Here is an 18,294-nt window from a genome sequence, read left to right on the forward strand (position 1 = left end):
GTTGGCGGGAGGATATTGGGATGAAGTTGAATCCAGATCTGGAAAATGGAAAAGGAAACATAATATTGGAATGATTTCAAGTGATGGAGAAGAAAGGCAGGATTTTTTGAAAAATAGGAAGGAAGACTTTAAGGTATTGTTTAAATTTGACCGGAACAGCCTTCTTCCATCAATCCCATTTGATCAACTACAGAGATGAAATCGTGTTTTTACTTTAAGAGGAGGTAATATGTTAATTGTTTGTAGGATAAGAAACAGTGCAAGAAGGCATGACAATTGAATACTCGACTTGGCAAAAAGATAGTATCTATGTTTCCCAATGAAAATAAAGGTATTAAGGGTGTTATAACAGGTGTTCCATTGGAGATTTTGATAGAAAAGGTGAAATCTCATTTGTTGGGAGGTAAGGTTAAGAAGGTAAAGAGATTGTAAGTAGTTAGAAATGTGAAAAGGATGAATAGTTATCTGTATTGATTTATTTTGATAACGTGAGGCTCCCTGATAAAGTTAGTTTAGGTGATGTTAGTTATAATATGCAAGCTTATATTCCACCTCAGTTTAGGTGTTACAAATGTTAGAGGTGTGGGCACATTGCAGCGGTATGTCATGGGAAACTAAGCTGTGATAAGTGTGGTGGGGAACACAAGTATGAAAATTGTGAAGAAGGTAGAAAGTTAACTGTTGTAATTGTGGAGAAGAACAGAGTGCAGTTTATTGAAAATGTGGGATACTTAAGAAGGCAGCTGAAGTTCAATAGGTTAAAGTACAGTTAGGTGTGCCATATGCAGAGGCAGTGCAAAAAGTTAAACCAAATGTTGATAAAGTATTACGAGTCAGGAAACAGAATGTGAAGTCAGTGTGTATATGTTGGCATCACAGTTCTTTTACTAAAGATATTTTCTAGTTGATAATCTTGTACATCTTGTAGTTCTTGTACATCTTATTTTTAAGGTAACTTATTTGTTTATTCTTTCTTACTTCTCTTCTAATATTTATATCTGTGCACTTGTAATGCTACTGTGACACTGTAATTTCCTTTGGGATCAATAAAGTATCTATCAATCTATCTATCATTCTAAAATGAAGTTTGTGCTGTTTAAAATGGATGTGGTTAATTGTACTACTCAGATATTTAGTCATACTGAGCAAATTAAAATTATTGTGAAAGCTGCTGAAAGTATTTTGGATTGGTGTTTTGTGGGAAACTGTAAGTGAAGCTCTGATAGGTGGGGTATCTGTATTTCAGTATCCTTGTGAAGATGCGTAATGGGATTAGGAATATTGCAGTGGAATGTGAGAAGCCTGCTTTCTAATGGTCAAGACTTCAAGAAGTTTATTTCTGATTTGTCAAATCCTCCTGATGTTATATGTATTCAGGAAACCCTCGTTGTTACAACATTTGAGTTTTTCTTTGCAGGATTATATTGTAATTAGGTATGACAGGTTAGTTGGTGGGGGGGGGGGGTTGTTGCAAGTTTTATAAGGAAAGGGATAGGATATAGAGTTTTGGATGTGAATGAAATGTATGAGGCACTTGTAGAAATATTTGACTGAACAGGCAGGGACTAAAGTGGTAAATTTTTACAACTCTTGTGGAAAGCTTTTGATTTGTTAGAAAGTATGTGTAGCTCTAGTTCACCAAGGGTCGTATCGTGTGGGGATTTTAATGCACGTAGTTCACCATGGAGCCATTCTTGGAATGATGATAATGGCTTGATGGTAGAAGAACGTTTGGATATTTCTCATCTTGTTTATCTTAATGATGGGAGGAGTACAAGATTTAATATTTATAATAGTTATGAAGCTGCTGTAGATATAACTTTGGTTTCAAACATTCTGGCTGGAGTGAGTGGGATGGCATGGGAGATGAAACATTGGGAAGTGATCATGTTCCTATATATATAAGCTTGGGTGTGGATTTATATCGGGGGCAGGAGGCCACCTTTTGGAGGTGGAATTTTGGTAAAGCAAATTGGGGGAAGTATAAGATTTTATATGATGAACACCTGACAGGGATATTAAACTTGAAGATGTTTGAGGAATGATTAAGAAAATAGGGGCTGGGGTCAAAGGGTTAATAACATTCCAGTGTTGATTAAAGAAAGTAACATGATTTTTACTGAAACAGAGAAGGTTGAGTTACTGGCTCAGTCATTTGTCTGCAACTCATAATCAAAATAATTTAAGTGAAGAGGTTAAACAATATGGGGATAAGGATCTCAGTGAATACCCTGATGTGTTGGAAGCCAATTGTGGCAATGATAGTATTAGTGAATTTCTTTGTGTAAACTTATGAAGGCTATTAATAGTACAGGTCCAACGTCTCCAGGAAAAGATGATACGGTATATATTACTATATGTTTAAACATATGACTGACAACTCTCTTGAGGTAATATTAAAATTCTTGAATCATATTTGAAGGTTAGGCCATCTTCCCACCTCGTGTAAAATGGTGGTAGTAGAGCCTATTCTAAAACCTGGGAAGCCCCCATCAGACCCTTCTGTTATAGACCAATATCATTAACGTCCCATTTGTGTTAACTTATAACAGAGCACTTGAATTATATTTTGGAAAAGAGAGGTGATATAGTGTTTTATCAGAGCAGATTTTTGGAAAGAAAGAATGACATTGGATTCTGTTTTATGTTTGGAAGATGATAAGAAATAAGGTGGATGATCTTGTTGCACTCTTACAAATTGTTGGGTATGATGTTGTGGCCATCACTGGATCGTGGCTGAAGGATAGATGTCCAAGGTTACATGTTATATCGGAGGGATAGGAAGGTAGGCAGAGGGGGTGGTTCGGCTCTACTGGTAAAGAATGGCATCAAATCAGTAGAAAGTTGTGACATAGGATCGGAAGATGTTGAATCCTTGAGAGTTGAGTGAAGAAGCTGCAAGGGTAAAAGGGCCCTGATGGCAGTCATATACAGGCCTCCCAACAGTATCTGGGATGTGAACTACAGAATACAACGGGAAATAGAAAAGGCACGTCAAAAGGACAATGTTATGATAGTTATGGGAGATTTTAACATGCAGATAGATTTGGTAGTATCAGGTTGGTAATGGATCTCGAGAGTAAGCTTGTTGAATACCTACAAGATGGCTTTTTACAGCAGTTTGTCATTGAGCCTACTGGGGGATCAGCTATACTGTAATGTAATGAACCAAAGACAATTAGGGAGCTTAAGGTACAAGAACCCTTATGAGGCTGTAATATCAATGTGATTGAGTTCAACTTGATATTTAATAGAGAAAATTTAAAGTCGCAGTATTTCATGGAGTAAAGAAGGTGCAGGATAGATGTATTCCAAAAAGAAAGAAATACTCAAATGGCAAAATAGTACAACTGTGGCTGACAAGGGATGTCAAAGCTAAAGTAAAAGCAAAAGAGAAGGCATACAACAATGGAAGAATTAGTGGGAAGTCAGAGGATTAGGAAGCTTTTAAAACCCTACAGAGAGCCACTTAAAGAAACATTAGGCAGGAAAAGATGAAATATGAAAGCAAGCTTGCAAACAATATCAAAGTAGATGGTAAAAGCCCTATGAAAAATGTGAAAAATTAGAGAGATGAGAGTGGATATAGGATCACTAGAAAATGAGACCGGAGAAATAATAAAAGGGGACAAGGAGATGGCAGATGAACTAAATGAGTATTTTGCATCAGTCTTCACTGTGGAAGACACTAGCAGTGTGCCAGGTGTTGAAGAGTGTGAGGGAAGAGAAGTGAGTGCAGTTACTATTACAAGCGAGAAGGTGCTCAAAGACCTAAAGGTACATAAGTCACCTGGGCCAGATGAACTGCACCCCAGGGTTCTGAAAGAAGTAGCGGTAGAGATTGTGGAAGCATTAGTAATGATATTTTAAAAATCATTGGACTCTGGTATGGTACCAGAGGATTGGAAAATTGCAAATGTCACTTCACTCTTTAAGAAAAGAGGAAGGCAGCAGAAAGGAAATTATAGACCAGTTAACCTGAGCTCAGTGGTTGGAAGGTGTTAGAGTCAATTATTAAGGGTGAGCTTATGGAGTACTTGGTGATACGGGACAAGGTAGGACAAAGGAAACATGGTTTCCTTAAGAGAAAATCTTGCCTGACAAACCTATTGGAATTCTTTGAGGAGATTACAAGTAGGATAGATAAAGGGGATGCAGTGGATGTTGTATATTTGGACTTTCAGAAGGCCTTTGATAAGGTGCCACACATGAGGCTGCTTACCAAGTTAAGAGCCCATGGTATTACAGGAAAGTTACTGGCATGGTTAGAACATTGGCTGATTGGTATGAGGTGTTGAGAGGGAATAAAAGGATTCTTTTCTGGTTGGCTGTCAGTGATGAGTGGTGTTCCACAGGGGTCGGCTTCTTTTTATGCTGTACGTAAATGATTTAGATGCTGGAATAGATGTTCTTTGTTGCAAAGTTAGCAGATGATACGAAGGGCAGGTAGCTTTGAGGAAACAGGTAGGATGCAGACTTAGGTAGATTAGGTTAGGAGAATGAGCAAGAGAGTGGCAAGTGAAATACAAGGTTGGAAAATGCATGGTCACGCACTTTAGTAGCAGATCTGTATTCTGACAGGGTGTCTATCAGTCTCTCTTTCTCAGGGGATATCTGTACACTGACCGCTGTCTCTCAGTCCCTCTCTCTCAGGGGGATATCTGTACACTGACCGGTGTCTCTCCGTCCCTCTTTCAGAGGACATCTGTACACCTACTGGTGTCTCTCAGTCCCTCTCTCTCAGGGGATATCTGTACACTGACCGGTGTCTCTCAGTCCCTCTCTCTCGGGAGGATATCTGTACACTGACCAGTGTCTCTCAGTCCCTCTCTCTTGGGGGATATCTGTACACTGACTGCTGTCTCTCAGTCCCTCTCTCTCAGAGGGATATCTGTACACTGACCGGTGTCTCTCAGTCCCTCTCTCTCAGGAGATATATGTACACTGACCAGTGTCTCTCAGTCCTAGAAAATGCAGGAGATGGAAGAGGGGGAGAGACAGGGAGTAGGGTGGACAGTCGGAGAGAAAGAGGCTGTGGTGTGGTGGACAAGGTGTCCGTGAGCTGGAGGTGGCGTTTGACAGATATTGGGGAGATAGATGTTGGGGGTGGTGGCAGGTAGACCAAGGAGGTGAGGTGAAACTTCACTCTACACTCAGAGGATATTCAGGTAAGGACGGAGAGATGGTGGGGAACGTTGAGGGGAGAGATGGGGAGGTAGGGAATATTGGAGCTAAACCAAAGGGGGTGAACCGAGGTGGAGGAAGATGGCGGGGTTGATTGTAGTAGAGTAAACGGATGTGGTGAAGACAATTGGGGAGACAGATGGTGGTGAGCTGGTGACAGGGGAGACAGAAATGAGGAAGATGGGAGATGGAGCAGGTGACAGACTTGGGTTAGGTTGAGACGGTTGTGACTGTGTGACCGAGGGGATGAGCTGCAGCTGGGAGAGATGGAATCGGGGGTGAGCCAGAGGTGGGGAGGGAGGCAGAAGAGACCATAAGACATAGGAGCAGAAGTAAGCAATTTTGCCCATCGAGTCTGCTCCGTCATTTCATCATGGCTGATCCAATTCCCTCTCAGCCCCAATCTTCTGCCTTCTTCTCCCTTCATACCCCGGCTAACCAAGAATCTCTCAACCTCTGCCTTCAATATACCCAATGACTTGGCCTCCATGGCTGTCTGTGGCAACAAATGCCACAGATTCACCACCCTCTGGTAAAGAAATTCTTCCTCATCTCCGTTCTAGAAGGGCGCCCCTCTATTCTGAGGCTGTATCCCCTGGTCTTAGACTCTCCCACCACAGGAAGTATCCCCTCCATGTCCACCCTACCGAGCTCTTTTCAATGAGGTCATCCAGAGCCTTCAAATGCTCTTCAGGAGGAGGCGCAGCAGAGAGGAGGGTGTACAGTGGGGAGACAGAGGGGTGCAATCCGGAGGAGGGGCTGATGGAGTGTGGTCAGTCAGAGAGGTGCACAGAAGCCGCTGCTTCACTCTACTTTGGGATCAGCACAATGAGATGGTAAACTTTGTCACTTTCCTCCCCCCACCCAAGGGTCGCCGAGTATCAAGATTTTAATAAAATGACCATGCATAACCTGGCCACTGTCTTTGGCCCCTCACTTCTTCGCTCTGAGCAAGAGGGACTCTCTGTGGACATCTCACATGAGGTCGTCGTCCAGGTACGTCATGGTTCAGCGTCTAAACCCAAAAAGTTACTGACACTTTCTGATGGGACAGTGTAAAGGAAGTTGCAATCCATATCTAACCCTGGCAGTGTGTGATGGGACAGTGTGGAGGGAGCTTCATTCTGTGTCTGACCCCAGGAGTGTGTGATGGGACAGTGTAGAGGGAGCTTCACTCTGTGTCTGACCCTGGGAGTGTGTGATGGGACAGTGTAGAGGGAACTTCACCCTGTGTCTGACTTTGGGAGTGTGTGATGGGTCAGTGTAGAGGGAACTTCACTCTGTGTCTGACCCTGGGAGTGTGTGATGGGAGAGTGTAGAGGAAGGTTCACTCTATGTCTGACCCTTTTTTTTTCTACAAAATTCTTTATTACAAATGTCGGTGCTATACAATATTTACAAACCCAGTGACTAACACATTTACTACACTACAAACAGACAATACATGTTAAACCAATATATTGCCATCCTCATCAATGATGGCATTTACACCCCGCGGAGCCCAACGGTCCCGGAACATCTCGACGGTCGCCGTGGACTGTGCGTATTCCTTTTCAATGTTCACCCGGGCTCGAACATACCCCCTAAACATAGCCAAGCAGTCCGCCCGGGGAGAACCTCCTGCCACCCTTTTCCAGGAGCCACGGATGGCAATTTTCGCCAGCCCCAGGAGCAAGTTGACAAGGACATCCTCATCCCTCTGTGCCCCCCTCCTTACTGGATGACTATATATGAATAGGGTGGGACTGAAATGCAACCAGAAGGCGAGAAGCAGCCCACGCAAATACGCGAAAAGGGCTGCAGCCTCACACACTCCACGTACATATGGTACACGGTCTCCTCCAGCCCGCAGAAGTGACACGCGGCTGGGAGATCCGTGTACAAACTAAAGAACTTATTGCAGGGCACCGCTTTATGCAGCACCCTCCAGCCGAGATCCCCAAGGTGCATGGGAAGGACTCCCTTGTAGAGGGACTGCCATTGGGGACCCCCCTCACCTCCAGGTGGAAAGACCGACCGCCATGGCGTGTCGGGACGGTGGACAAATGCTAGGAAGTGGAGGGTGTGGAGCAGCAGCCCATAAAGGTACCTCCTGCCTGCATCCCTGAATGGGATTGTGGGTGTTGATGAAAGACGGCTCAAGTTGTGTGGATTCGTCTCTCGGGTAAGGCTGCGGGGCCTGGGCCCGACGAGCAGCTCAGCCCGAGTCGTTCCACACACCTGAGCCGCACTGACATCCGTTGAGACAGGGCAAGGGTCGGCCAGGACCCCGCCCTCTGCCAGAGGAGGGGATTCCCGGCCTGAGGCAACCATGTTCCAGACTCTCAGTAGGTCCTGATTAAGCCGGGCAGCCTCTGCAAAGCAGCACGGCTAACGCCCGCCGGTGGTAGCTGCATATCTTCGGCAAGACAGCAGCCCCTCCGGAGGAAGAAAGTCGCCAACACGTGCCACCTGGGAGGGTGCTCGGCGTACAGGAATCTCTGCAGCGTCCTGAGGCGGAGAGCCGCCAGTCGTGTGCGTACACACACCAGCGACTGTCCGCCCTCTCCTTCTGGGAGACTCAGAACCGCTGCAGAGACCCAGTGCTTCCTGTTTCCCCAGAAGAAGTCCACTAGCTTCCTCTGCATTCTTGCGACAAAAGGGGCGGGGGGGCCAAGGTGACTATCCGGTACCACAACATGGAGGCCACCAGCTGGTTTATGACCACCACCCTGCCTCGATAGGAAAGCACCCTGAGAAGGCCTGACCAGCGCCCTAGCCGGGCCATGACCTTTGTCTCCAGGTCCTGCCAGTTCGCCAGCCAGGTCTCCCCAGAAGGACTCAGGTAGACTCCCAGATAGAGAAGACGTCTGGTGCACCACTCAAAAGCTCTCATCTCCTCCGGCAGGGAGTCCACCTGCCACTGGCCTACTAAGAGTCCGGAACATTTCGCCCAGTTGATCCTGGCGGAGGATGCCGCCGAGAAAACATCTTAGCACTCGCGCATCCTCCGCAGGTCACAGGGGTCTGTCATCATGAGGAGTACGTCATCGGCGTAGGCCGAGAGGACGACACCCATGTCCGGTTCGCGCAGAACCAGACCTGTCAGCCTTCGCCGAAGAAGGCCGAGGAATGGCTCGACACAGATCGCATACAGTTGACCAGACATGGGGCACCCTTGACGCACTCCTCTTCGGAAGTGGATAGGTCCTGTCAATGATCCATTAATCTTAACTAGGCACTCTGCGGCAGAGCCGAACTCGGGCCACAAAGTGTGGGCCGAGCCCAAAAGCCTGCAGGGTGCCCACCAGGAAACTGTGGTCCACCCGGTCAAAAGCCTTCTCCTGGTCAAGAGAAAGAAACGCTGCCGGGGTCCCAGTCTCCTGGAGTAGGTGGATCAGGTCCCGTACTAGGTGGACATTGTCCTGGATGGAGCGGCCCGGGACTGTATAAGATTGGTCAGGATGGACCACCTGTCCAATTACCGAACCCAGACGGTTGGCCATTGCCTGGGCGAAGATCTTGTAGTCCACGCACAAGAGGGAGACCGGCCGCCAGTTCTTCAGCAGGCGGAGGTCTCCCTTCTTGGGCAGTAGGACCACAACAGCTCTCCGCCATGAGAGGGGCATTTCTCCGGTGGCTAGGCTCTCCCCTAGGACAAGGCTGTAATCATCCCCCAGGACATCCCAAAAAGCCTGATAAAACTCAACACTCAGTCCATCCAAACCAGGGGACTTGCCCCTCCGGAGTTGCCGAAGGGCAGTGGACAGCTCCTCCCGAGTCAGGGGGGCATCCAGACGCACTGCGTCCTCTGGGCTGACCTTCGGCAAATCCTCCCAGACCTCATTACACGCCTCCGCATTTGACGGATCAGGCGAGAATAAGGACCGATAGAATGAACGGACCTCGTTGTTAATTCCATCAGGGTCCGTGATGGAGGAGCCATCGGCAGCCAGCAGCTCCACTAGCTGCTTTTGAACTCCCCGCCACCTTTCCAACGAGAAGAAGGGTGAGCCACGGTCCAAATCCTGCAGCATTTGGATCCGTGACCTCACGTACGCACCTCGGGACTGCTGGAGCTGCAGGTTCCTTAGTGCGTACTTCTTCTCCTGATATTCCTGCCACAGCTGTTGGTCTCCAGCGGTCGGACTGAGGCGGGACTCCAGGTCAAGCAACGCTCTCTCAAGCCGCTCAACCTCAGAGCCCCGCCTCTTTGTCGACCCCCTAGTGTACTCCCGACATAAAAACCAGATGTGGGCTTTGCCCACATCCCACCATAGCCGTAGGGAGCAGAACTCTCTCCGCCTCTCCTCCCAGGAGACCCAGAAAGCTCGGAACGAATCCCGGAATCGGCTGTCCTCCAGCAGCCGGTTGTTAAAATGCCAATACCCGGATCCCACCCGAGGGTGTAGTGGAATAAATTCCATCCACACAAGGTGATGATCCGAGCACGACACCGGCCGCATGGAGGACGCCGACACGCGGGAGACGTAGGCCCGAGAGATGTAAATGCGGTCTATCCCGGAACCTCCTTCTCTAGACCTTCTCGAGAAGGCGCTAGAGTTGGGGTGAAGATTCCGCCAGCTGTCCACCAAGTCAAAGGAGCCAACTAGCTCCTTTAACTTTTTTGCCGATGCTGGGTCGCGTTGGAGGCCCGAACGGTCCTCCGCCTCGAGGGTACAATTGAAATCTCCCCCGAGGATGACGCAATCCCCAGGATCGATGGGGCTCAGCAGGGTGGACAGCTGGCAGTGTGACCCTGGGAGTGTGTGATGGGACCCTGTAGAGGGAGCTTCACTCTGTGTCTGACCCTGGGAGTGTGTGAGGGGTCAGTGTAGAGGGAGCTTCACTCTGTATCTGACCCTGGGAGTGTGTGATGGGACAGCATAGAGGGAGCTTCACTTTGTGTCTGACCCTGGGAGTGTGTGATGGGACAGTGTAGAGGGAGCTTCACTCCGTGCCTAACTCTGGAAGTGTGTGATGTGATGGTGTAGAGGGAGCTTCATTCTGTGCGTTACCCGGGGTATGTGTGATGGGACAGAGCAGAGGAAACTTCACTCTGTGTCTGACTCCACGAGAGTGTGATGGGATGATGTAGAGGGAATTTGACTCCTTATCTGACCCTAGCAGTGTGTGATGGGAGAGTGTAGAGGAAGGTTCACTCTATGTCTGACCCCGGGAGTGTGTGATGGGACAGTGTAGAGGAAGCTTCACTCTCTGTCTGACCCTGGGAGTGTGTGATGGGACAGTGTAGAGGGAGCTTCATTCTGTGTCTGACCCTGTCTTTTTCTTCTCTCCAGGTCCAGGTGATCTTTCACTTTCTGTCCAAGGATGGCCTCCCTCCACTGGATCAGCAAGATGGCCTTGAATCTGTATCCGTTGAGACGTGACGTGTAAATGGTGGTGGAAGAACTGCCCACTGTCAGATTGTCAATGCACCAGGCTGATCTCAAGCCCCTGTTTCTTCATGACTGTCCTCAAACTTCAGCTGTGCTCCCTCTCATTCGGTGGACCTTGTGGAGTGACCCTGAGGGCAGTACAAATTTAGCATAAACCCTCTCTCCCTCCCCTCCAACTTCTCTGCGTCAGCAATGGAACCACCTGAGCTTTATGGACACTAGAGATTAGGAAGAGAGGGAGAGGGGAATTTGGAGCATCCTGGTCCCTAGGATATGTTTTCTCAGTCAATGGCAGGTTCAGACCCAAAACAGCTTGTCCCATGCCGTCTGTTTGTTAAACTAGATGGGCTTTCACATTCTTTGTGTCACACACTCCCAGTGTAGGAACAGCAATGGTTCAAATAGATTGAAACTCCCTCTACACACTCCCAGGTTCAGACACAGAGTGAAGCTCCCACTACACTGTCCTATCACACCCTCCCAGGGTCAGACAGAGTAAAATTCCTTCTACATTGTCCCATCACACACTCCTGGGGTCAGACACAGAGTGAAGCTCTCTCTACACCATCCTATCACACACTCCTAGGGTCTGACACAGAATGAAGCTCTCTCTATATTGTCCCATGACACACTCCCAGGATCTGACACAGAGTGAAGCTCCCTCTACACTGTCCTATCACACCCTCCCAGGGTCTGACAGAGTAAAACTCCTTCTACATTGTCCCATCACTCATTCCTGGGGTCAGACACAGAGTGAAGCTCCCTCTACACCGTCCTATCACACACTCCCAGGGTCTGACACAAAGTGAAGCTCCTTCTATATTGTCATCACACACTGCTCGGGTCAGGCACAGTAAAGATCCCTCTACAGTGTCTCATCATGAACTCCCCAGGTCAGGCACGGAGTTAAGTATCCTCCGCACGATGTAAAGAAAGCAAAAATACTGAGGAAATGTTCGTGGGTTCATTGCCCATTCAGAAAGATGGTGGAAAGAAACAAGCTGTTCCTAAAATGTTGAGTGTGTGTCTTCAGGCTCCTGTTCTTCGTCTCTAATAAGGAGAGGACATATCCTGGGTGATGCGTGTCCTTTGTAATGGATGCTAACGCTTTTGAGGCATCGCCTGTGGAAGTTATCCCTGATGCTGGTATGGCTAGTGGCTAGTACCCATGATGTAAACTTAGCCGATTCCAACCTTCTGCAGCTCTTCTCCAAACCCATGCAAACCATAGCAGGCGGTGATGCAACCAGTTAGAATCCCTGCGCGGGACAGCTATAGAAATCTGTAGGTCTTTGGTGACATACCAAATCTTCTCAAACAGCTGATGAAATGTAGCCGCTGACATCCCTTCGCAAATGCATGACTACATTGGGCCCAGCACAGATCTTCAGAGATATTGACACCCAGGAAATGGAAATTGTTCACTCTGTTCCCGGCTGACCTCTCGATGAGGTCAGTTATGTGTTCCCTCGACTTCCCCCTCCTGAAGTCGCCAATCAGTTCCTTGATCGTAGTGACGTTGAGTGGAAGATTTTTGCCGCACAACTCAACCAGCCAATCTATCCCTCTCCCATGCAGCTCCATGTCACCATCTGAGACTCCACCAACAATGGTTGCGTCGTGGGTAAATTTGTAGATGGTGTTTGAGCTGTGCCTGGCCACACAGTCATGTAATCTTGGGCTACAAAATAAAAGCATTGTATCAGGTGTATGTAGGAGGCCTCTGTTAGTCAGGGTTGCACCCTAGCTGCCTAGATATGTAAGCCAGGGCAGTCCAATATGGAGAGCAAGTAGTTGCCCATGTAGCAAACTCCCCCTCTCCATGCATCTGAGGAACCCAAAGGAACTGCAGAGTCTGATACAGTTTGGTACCAGCACTGTCACAGGAGTTGCCAGTCAGCATTGAACTCAACATATAGGACTGCCTTAGGGACCCCAGCTCCGGACTTTTCCCTCTGGTTTTACTCCCAAAGCCTTCCCCACAAGAGGGTATAGCCGCAAGGCAATGGAGCTTTCCTTCTCCTAGATGATCTGCCAAGCACGACTTGCTTGTCAGAGGCTATTTGAGGTGCACACCATTGGGAGCTTATCCTAAACACACCCCCAGCTGTATCAACTTTAGGGAACGATCAGGTGTATGTAGAGCAAGGCAAAATGTGGATAACTTCAGTAAACCAAGCTTTCTAGAGAGATCGGTTGATAGACAGAATCTCATGAATGGAACCCAAGATGACCTCAGTCAGTTTCTCTTGAAAAGCACTTTTTTTCCCCTCTTTTTAAGTTTTCAACATGGATCCCTTCTGGTCTCATGTGGACTGAACAGTTCTACTTCACCCAGTTCTCCCCGGTACCTTCATGAACCAACTGCACTGTTATCATCACTAATATCCCACGTGCAGTATAATTAGTTTGCCACATTTCAGTCAGGTTTATTGTTAAGTACACAAGTAAGGTACAATTATAAATTTGCTCGCTGCAGATTCACAGGAACATATAGGACTGTGCAAAAGACTTAGCTGTATATATAGCTAACGATGCATTTTATGTATTGCACTGTACTGCCGCAAAAAAAAAATGACATATGTGAGTGATGATAAACCTGATTCTGATCTGGGTCTCTATTGTGGACTGACAGTGGGAAGGGGGCAGGGAGAGGGGAATCACGGTTGCGAAAAAGGGTAGGGATAGAGGAGGGAGCGGGAAGCACCAGAGAGACATAAAGACGAGAAAATCTGCAGAGGCTGGAAGTACAAAGTAACACGTGCATATACACACACAAACATGCACGCACACACAGAAACACACACAGACACACACACGCACACACAGAAACACATACAGACACACACACACACACACACACACACACACACACACAGAGTGCTGGAAGAACTCAGGTCAGGCGGTGTCTATGGAAATGAATAAGCAGTCGACGTTTTGGCCTGAGCCCCTTCCTCAGGACTGGAGAGGAAGGAGAAAGTCAACTGAATAACATAGTGAGGGGAGGGGAAGAAGGGGAAGGGGTGGCCAGGTGGGTAGGAAAGGTAAAGGGCTGGGGAGGAAGGAAACTGATTAGACAGGAGAGTGGACCTTAGGGGAAAGGAAAGGAAGAGGGAAACTGGGGGAAGTGATAGGCAGGTGGGAAGTGATAAGGGGCCAAAGTGGAGAATAGAATAAGGGGGAGGTAAGGGTGGGAAAACATTTATCAGGGGAAATTGATATTTATGCCATCAGGTTGGAAGCTACCCAGACGGAATATAAGGTGTTGCTCCTCCAGCCTCAGCATGGCTGCATCGTGGCACAAGATGAAGCCATGGATTGAGATGTCGGAATGGGAATTTGAATTAAAATGTTTGGCCATTGGACAGTTCTGCTTTTGGTGGGTGGAGAGGAGGTGCTTGACGAAATGGTTCCCCAAATTTACAAACTTGCTCTCCACTTTGACAAATATAGTACTGTGCAAAAGCCTTGGGCATCCTGGCTATTTATATGTGTCTCTAAGACCTTTGCACAGTGCTGAATAAGCTAAATTGGTTTATTGCTGTTACACGAACCAACAAGTTTTGTTTTAAATGCCATCTACTGGTCAATATTTTCAAAGCATGCCACAGCAGCATAGTAGTTAGCACAATGTTTTACAACTGACACAACACCACCAGAGATGCAGGATCTTCAATGCCACCCTAAATGCCAGTGGTGTATGGGCAAAAAGGAGGATTCAATTCCTGTCGCTGCCTGGAAGGAGTTTGTTTGTCCTCCCCTTGACCCCGTGGGTTCCCTCCGGGTGCTCTGGTTTCCTCCCAGGTTCCGAAGACACGTCGTTGGCAGGTTGACTGGTCATTGTAAATTTTCCCATGATTGGGGTAAATTGTCCCGTGATTAGGATAAATTGTCCCGTGATTGGGGTAAATTGTCCGGTGATTACGATAAATTGTCCCGTGATTGGGGTAAATTGTCCCGTGATTGGGGTAAATTGTCCCGTGATTGGGATACATTGTCTCGTGATTGGGGTAAATTGTCCTGTGATTGGGGTAATTTGTCCCGTGATTGGGGTAAATTGTCCTGTGATTGGGGTAATTTGTCCCGTGATTGGGGTAAATTGTCCTGTGATTGGGGTAAATTGAGGGATTGTTGAGCAGCGCAGCTGAAAGGGTCGCACTCGATCTCAATAAATAAACAAGACTGACAAACTGCCAAAGTGCAAAAGTAAACAAATCATGCAAATAATAAAGAAATAAATAAATATAACAGAATATGAGTTGTAGAGTTCTTGGAAGTGAGTCTATAGGATGTGGAGTCAATTTTACAAAGGGATGAGCAAAGTTATCCACACTGATTCAGGAGCCCAATGTTTGTAGGGTTATAACTGTTCCTGAGCCCGCACTGTTGGGCTTGGTAATTATATAGTCCCGGGGTAAGACAACTTCAAAACAGTTCCCACTTCCCAGCTCCATTACACAGTTTCCACATCTCTCCAGAGTCGACCCCTCACCCACACACAAGGGCCAATTAACCCACCAGCCCTGCACGTGGTTAGGATACTGGGAGAGAACCAAAGCACACAGGGGAAACCCACATAGTCACAGAATGTATACGTGTATATACACACTCACACTCTGCCGGAGGAGGGGAAAGAAAAGAACCCGGGTCTCTCGAGCTGTAAGCAGCAGCTCAACCCACTGCACTGAACTTACATCACTGTGCAAAAGTCTTGGGCACATACGGTATATTTACCTAGGGTGCCTGAGACTTTTATGTATTGCTCTGTACTGTTGCTATATAAAAAAAAAGCAAATTTCATGACAGATGTGAGTGATAATAAACCTGATTCTATTGTGGACCGACAGTGGGAAGGCAGCAGGGAGAGGGGAATCGTGGTTGGGAAAAGGGAGGGAGTGGGACGATCCTGAGGGATGTTCTGTAATTGTTTGGAATCAAATGACCTTGCCTGGTGTCTGTGGGCTGGGTGCGTCTGCACCCACAGCACAACCAACACCCCCACTGCCACCTGTCCCACACCCCTCCCGCAGCAGAACACTCTACCCTCTCCATTCCCAATGTCTTTTGCTCCCGCCAGATTTACAAACTCGCTCTCTGCTCCACATTGACAAATACAGTACGGTGCAAAAGCTTTGGCACCCTGCCTATATATACAGTGTGTGTCTAAGACCTTTGCACAGTACTGTATAAGCTAAATTGGTTTATTATTGTCATATGAGCAACAAGTTTTGTTTTAAATGCATCTATTGGTCAATATTTTCAAACCATGTCACAGCAGCATAGTGGTTAACAGAACACTTTACAGTACCGGTGACCCGCCAATTCTCGCCACTGCTTGTAAGGAGGCTGTAAGTTCTCTCCCGTGACCCTGTGGGTTTCCTCCAGGTGCTCCAGTTTCCTCCCACAGTCCAAAGATGTATCAGTTGGCAAGTTAATTGGTCATTGTAAATTGTCCTGTGATTAGGCTGAGGTTAAATCAGGGATTGCTAGGCAGCGTGGGCAAAGGGTTGGAAGGGACTATTCCATGCTGTATCTCAATAAAATAAACTATAATAGTCATAGTCATAGTCATACTTTATTGATCCCGGGGGAAATTGGTTTTCATTACAGTTGCACCATAAATAAATAGTAATAGAGTCATAAATAGTTAAATAGTAATATGTAAATTATGCCAGTAAATTATGAAATAAGTCCAGGACCAGCCTATTGACTCAGGGTGTCTGACCCCGCAAGGGAGGAGTTGTAAAGTTTGATGGCCACAGGCAGGAATGACTTCCTATGACGCTCTGTGTTGCATCTCGGTGGAATGAGTCTCTGGCTGAATGTACTCCTGTGCCCACCCAGTACATTATGTAGTGGATGGGAGACATTGTCCAAGAAGGCATGCAACTTAGACAGCATCCTCTTTTCAGACACCACGGTGAGAGAGTCCAGTTCCATCCCCACAACTTCACTGGCCTTACGAATCAGTTTGTTGATTCTGTTGGTGTCTGCTACCCTCAGCCTGCTGCCCCAGCACACAACAGCAAATATGACAGCATTGGCCACCACAGACTCGTAGAACACCCTCAGCATCGTCCAGCAGATGTTAAAGAACCTCAGTCTCCCCAGGAAATAGAGACAGCTCTGACCCTTCTTGTAGACAGCCTCAGTGTTCTTTGACCAGTCCAGTTTATTGTCAATTCGTATCCCCAGGTATTTGTAATCCTCCACCATGTCCACACTGACCCCTTAGATGGAAACAGGGGTCACCGGTACCTTAGCTCTCCTCAGGTCTACCACCAGCTCTTTAGTCTTTTTTACATTAAGCTGCAGATAATTCTGCTCACACCATGTGACAAAGTTTCCTACCGTAGCCCTGTACTCAGTCTCATCTCCCTTGCTGATGCATCCAACTATGGCAGAGTCATCAGAAAACTTCTGAAGATGACAAGACTCTGTGCAGTAGTTGAAGTCTGAGGTGTAAATGATGAAGAGAAAGGGAGACAAGACAGTCCCCTGTGGGGCCCCAGTGCTGCTGATCACTCTGTCGGACACACAGTGTTGCAAGCACACATACTGTGGTCTGCCAGTCAGGTAATCAAGAATCCATGACACCAGGGAAGCATCCACCTGCATCACTGTCGCTGTCACACCGATACTTTCACTAGTACAAAGGAAAACAATAACAGAATGCAGAATAAAGTTCAAAACAAGTTCAAAGTAAATTTATATCAAAGTACATACATGTCACTATATACTAGCCTGAGATTCGTTTTCTGACGGGCATTCACAGTACCTACAAAGAAACACCATAGAATCAGTAAAAGACCATGCACACCAAAAGACAGACAAACAGTATGCAAAAGACAACAAACTGCGGAAACGTAAGAAGAGAGTGAAAATAATAATAATAAATATCAAGAGCATAAGTTGTAGAGTCCTTGAAAGTGGGCCCATAGGGTATGGAACCATTTCAGTATTGGGTTGAGTGAAGTTATCCCTTCTGGTTCAGGAGCCTTATCCCATCAACAGTATTCTCCCATGGGAGAACAGTTTAACATTGAAATCTTCAAGGGGCATCAGTAGGGGGGATCAGACGAGGTGATGAGTAGGACATTATGTTGCAGTTGTGAAAGGGTACAATTGTATGAACTGAGATCAGAATTGATGGATGCGGGTTTGATTTCAACAAGCACTTGGATAGGAGGGGTATGGAGGGCTCTGGTCCAGGTGTTGATTGAGGGTGCTAGGCAGAGTAATAGTAGCAGGTGGGCCTATTCCTGTACTGTAGCACTCTATGACTTCACATTGCTGAGGCCACATTTGGAGTTTTGGTAACATTGGAAAATACTGCATACACAGAGTGCTGGAGGAACTCAGCAAGTTAGGTAGCATCTTTGGAAATCAATAAGTGGTCATCTTTTTGGGCCAAGATGCTTCTTCATGACTAAGAAGGAAGGGGGAATATACCAAAATAAAAAAGATATGGGGAAGAGAAAGAGGACATTTGGAAGGTGATAGGTGAAGGCTTTTTGGGGGATGCCTACCCTGAAGAAGTTTTAAGATTTTGTCCACCAGAACTACCTCTGTCTCTCATAATTTTCTGTCAGGTGCCTCAGCTACCTTTGCTCCTGGGAAAACAATCCAGCCTATCCAACTTAACCCCATAACTACCATCCTTCAGTTCAGGCAATCTCCTATGAATCTCCTCTGCACTCTCTTCATGGAAGTCACATCCTTCCACAATACT

At 47.0% G+C, this 18,294-nt stretch overlaps 1 protein-coding gene across 1 annotated transcript in view; it reads left to right on the top strand.

Annotated features, from left to right (window-relative positions):
* The window catches only part of LOC140197869 (active breakpoint cluster region-related protein-like), a 74,891-nt gene extending 63,515 nt beyond the window's left edge, over positions 1 to 11,376 (top strand). The window contains exons 23-24 of the mRNA XM_072258412.1: positions 6,054 to 6,180; positions 10,464 to 11,376. Of these exons, the coding sequence (XP_072114513.1) occupies positions 6,054 to 6,180; positions 10,464 to 10,553 (217 nt within the window). The 3' untranslated portion in view covers positions 10,554 to 11,376. The remainder of the gene's footprint in view (positions 1 to 6,053; positions 6,181 to 10,463) is intronic.
* The last annotated feature ends 6,918 nt before the right edge of the window (positions 11,377 to 18,294 follow it).

The sequence above is a fragment of the Mobula birostris genome, chromosome 5 (assembly GCF_030028105.1).
Source record: "Mobula birostris isolate sMobBir1 chromosome 5, sMobBir1.hap1, whole genome shotgun sequence".
Lineage (NCBI taxonomy): Eukaryota > Metazoa > Chordata > Chondrichthyes > Myliobatiformes > Myliobatidae > Mobula > Mobula birostris.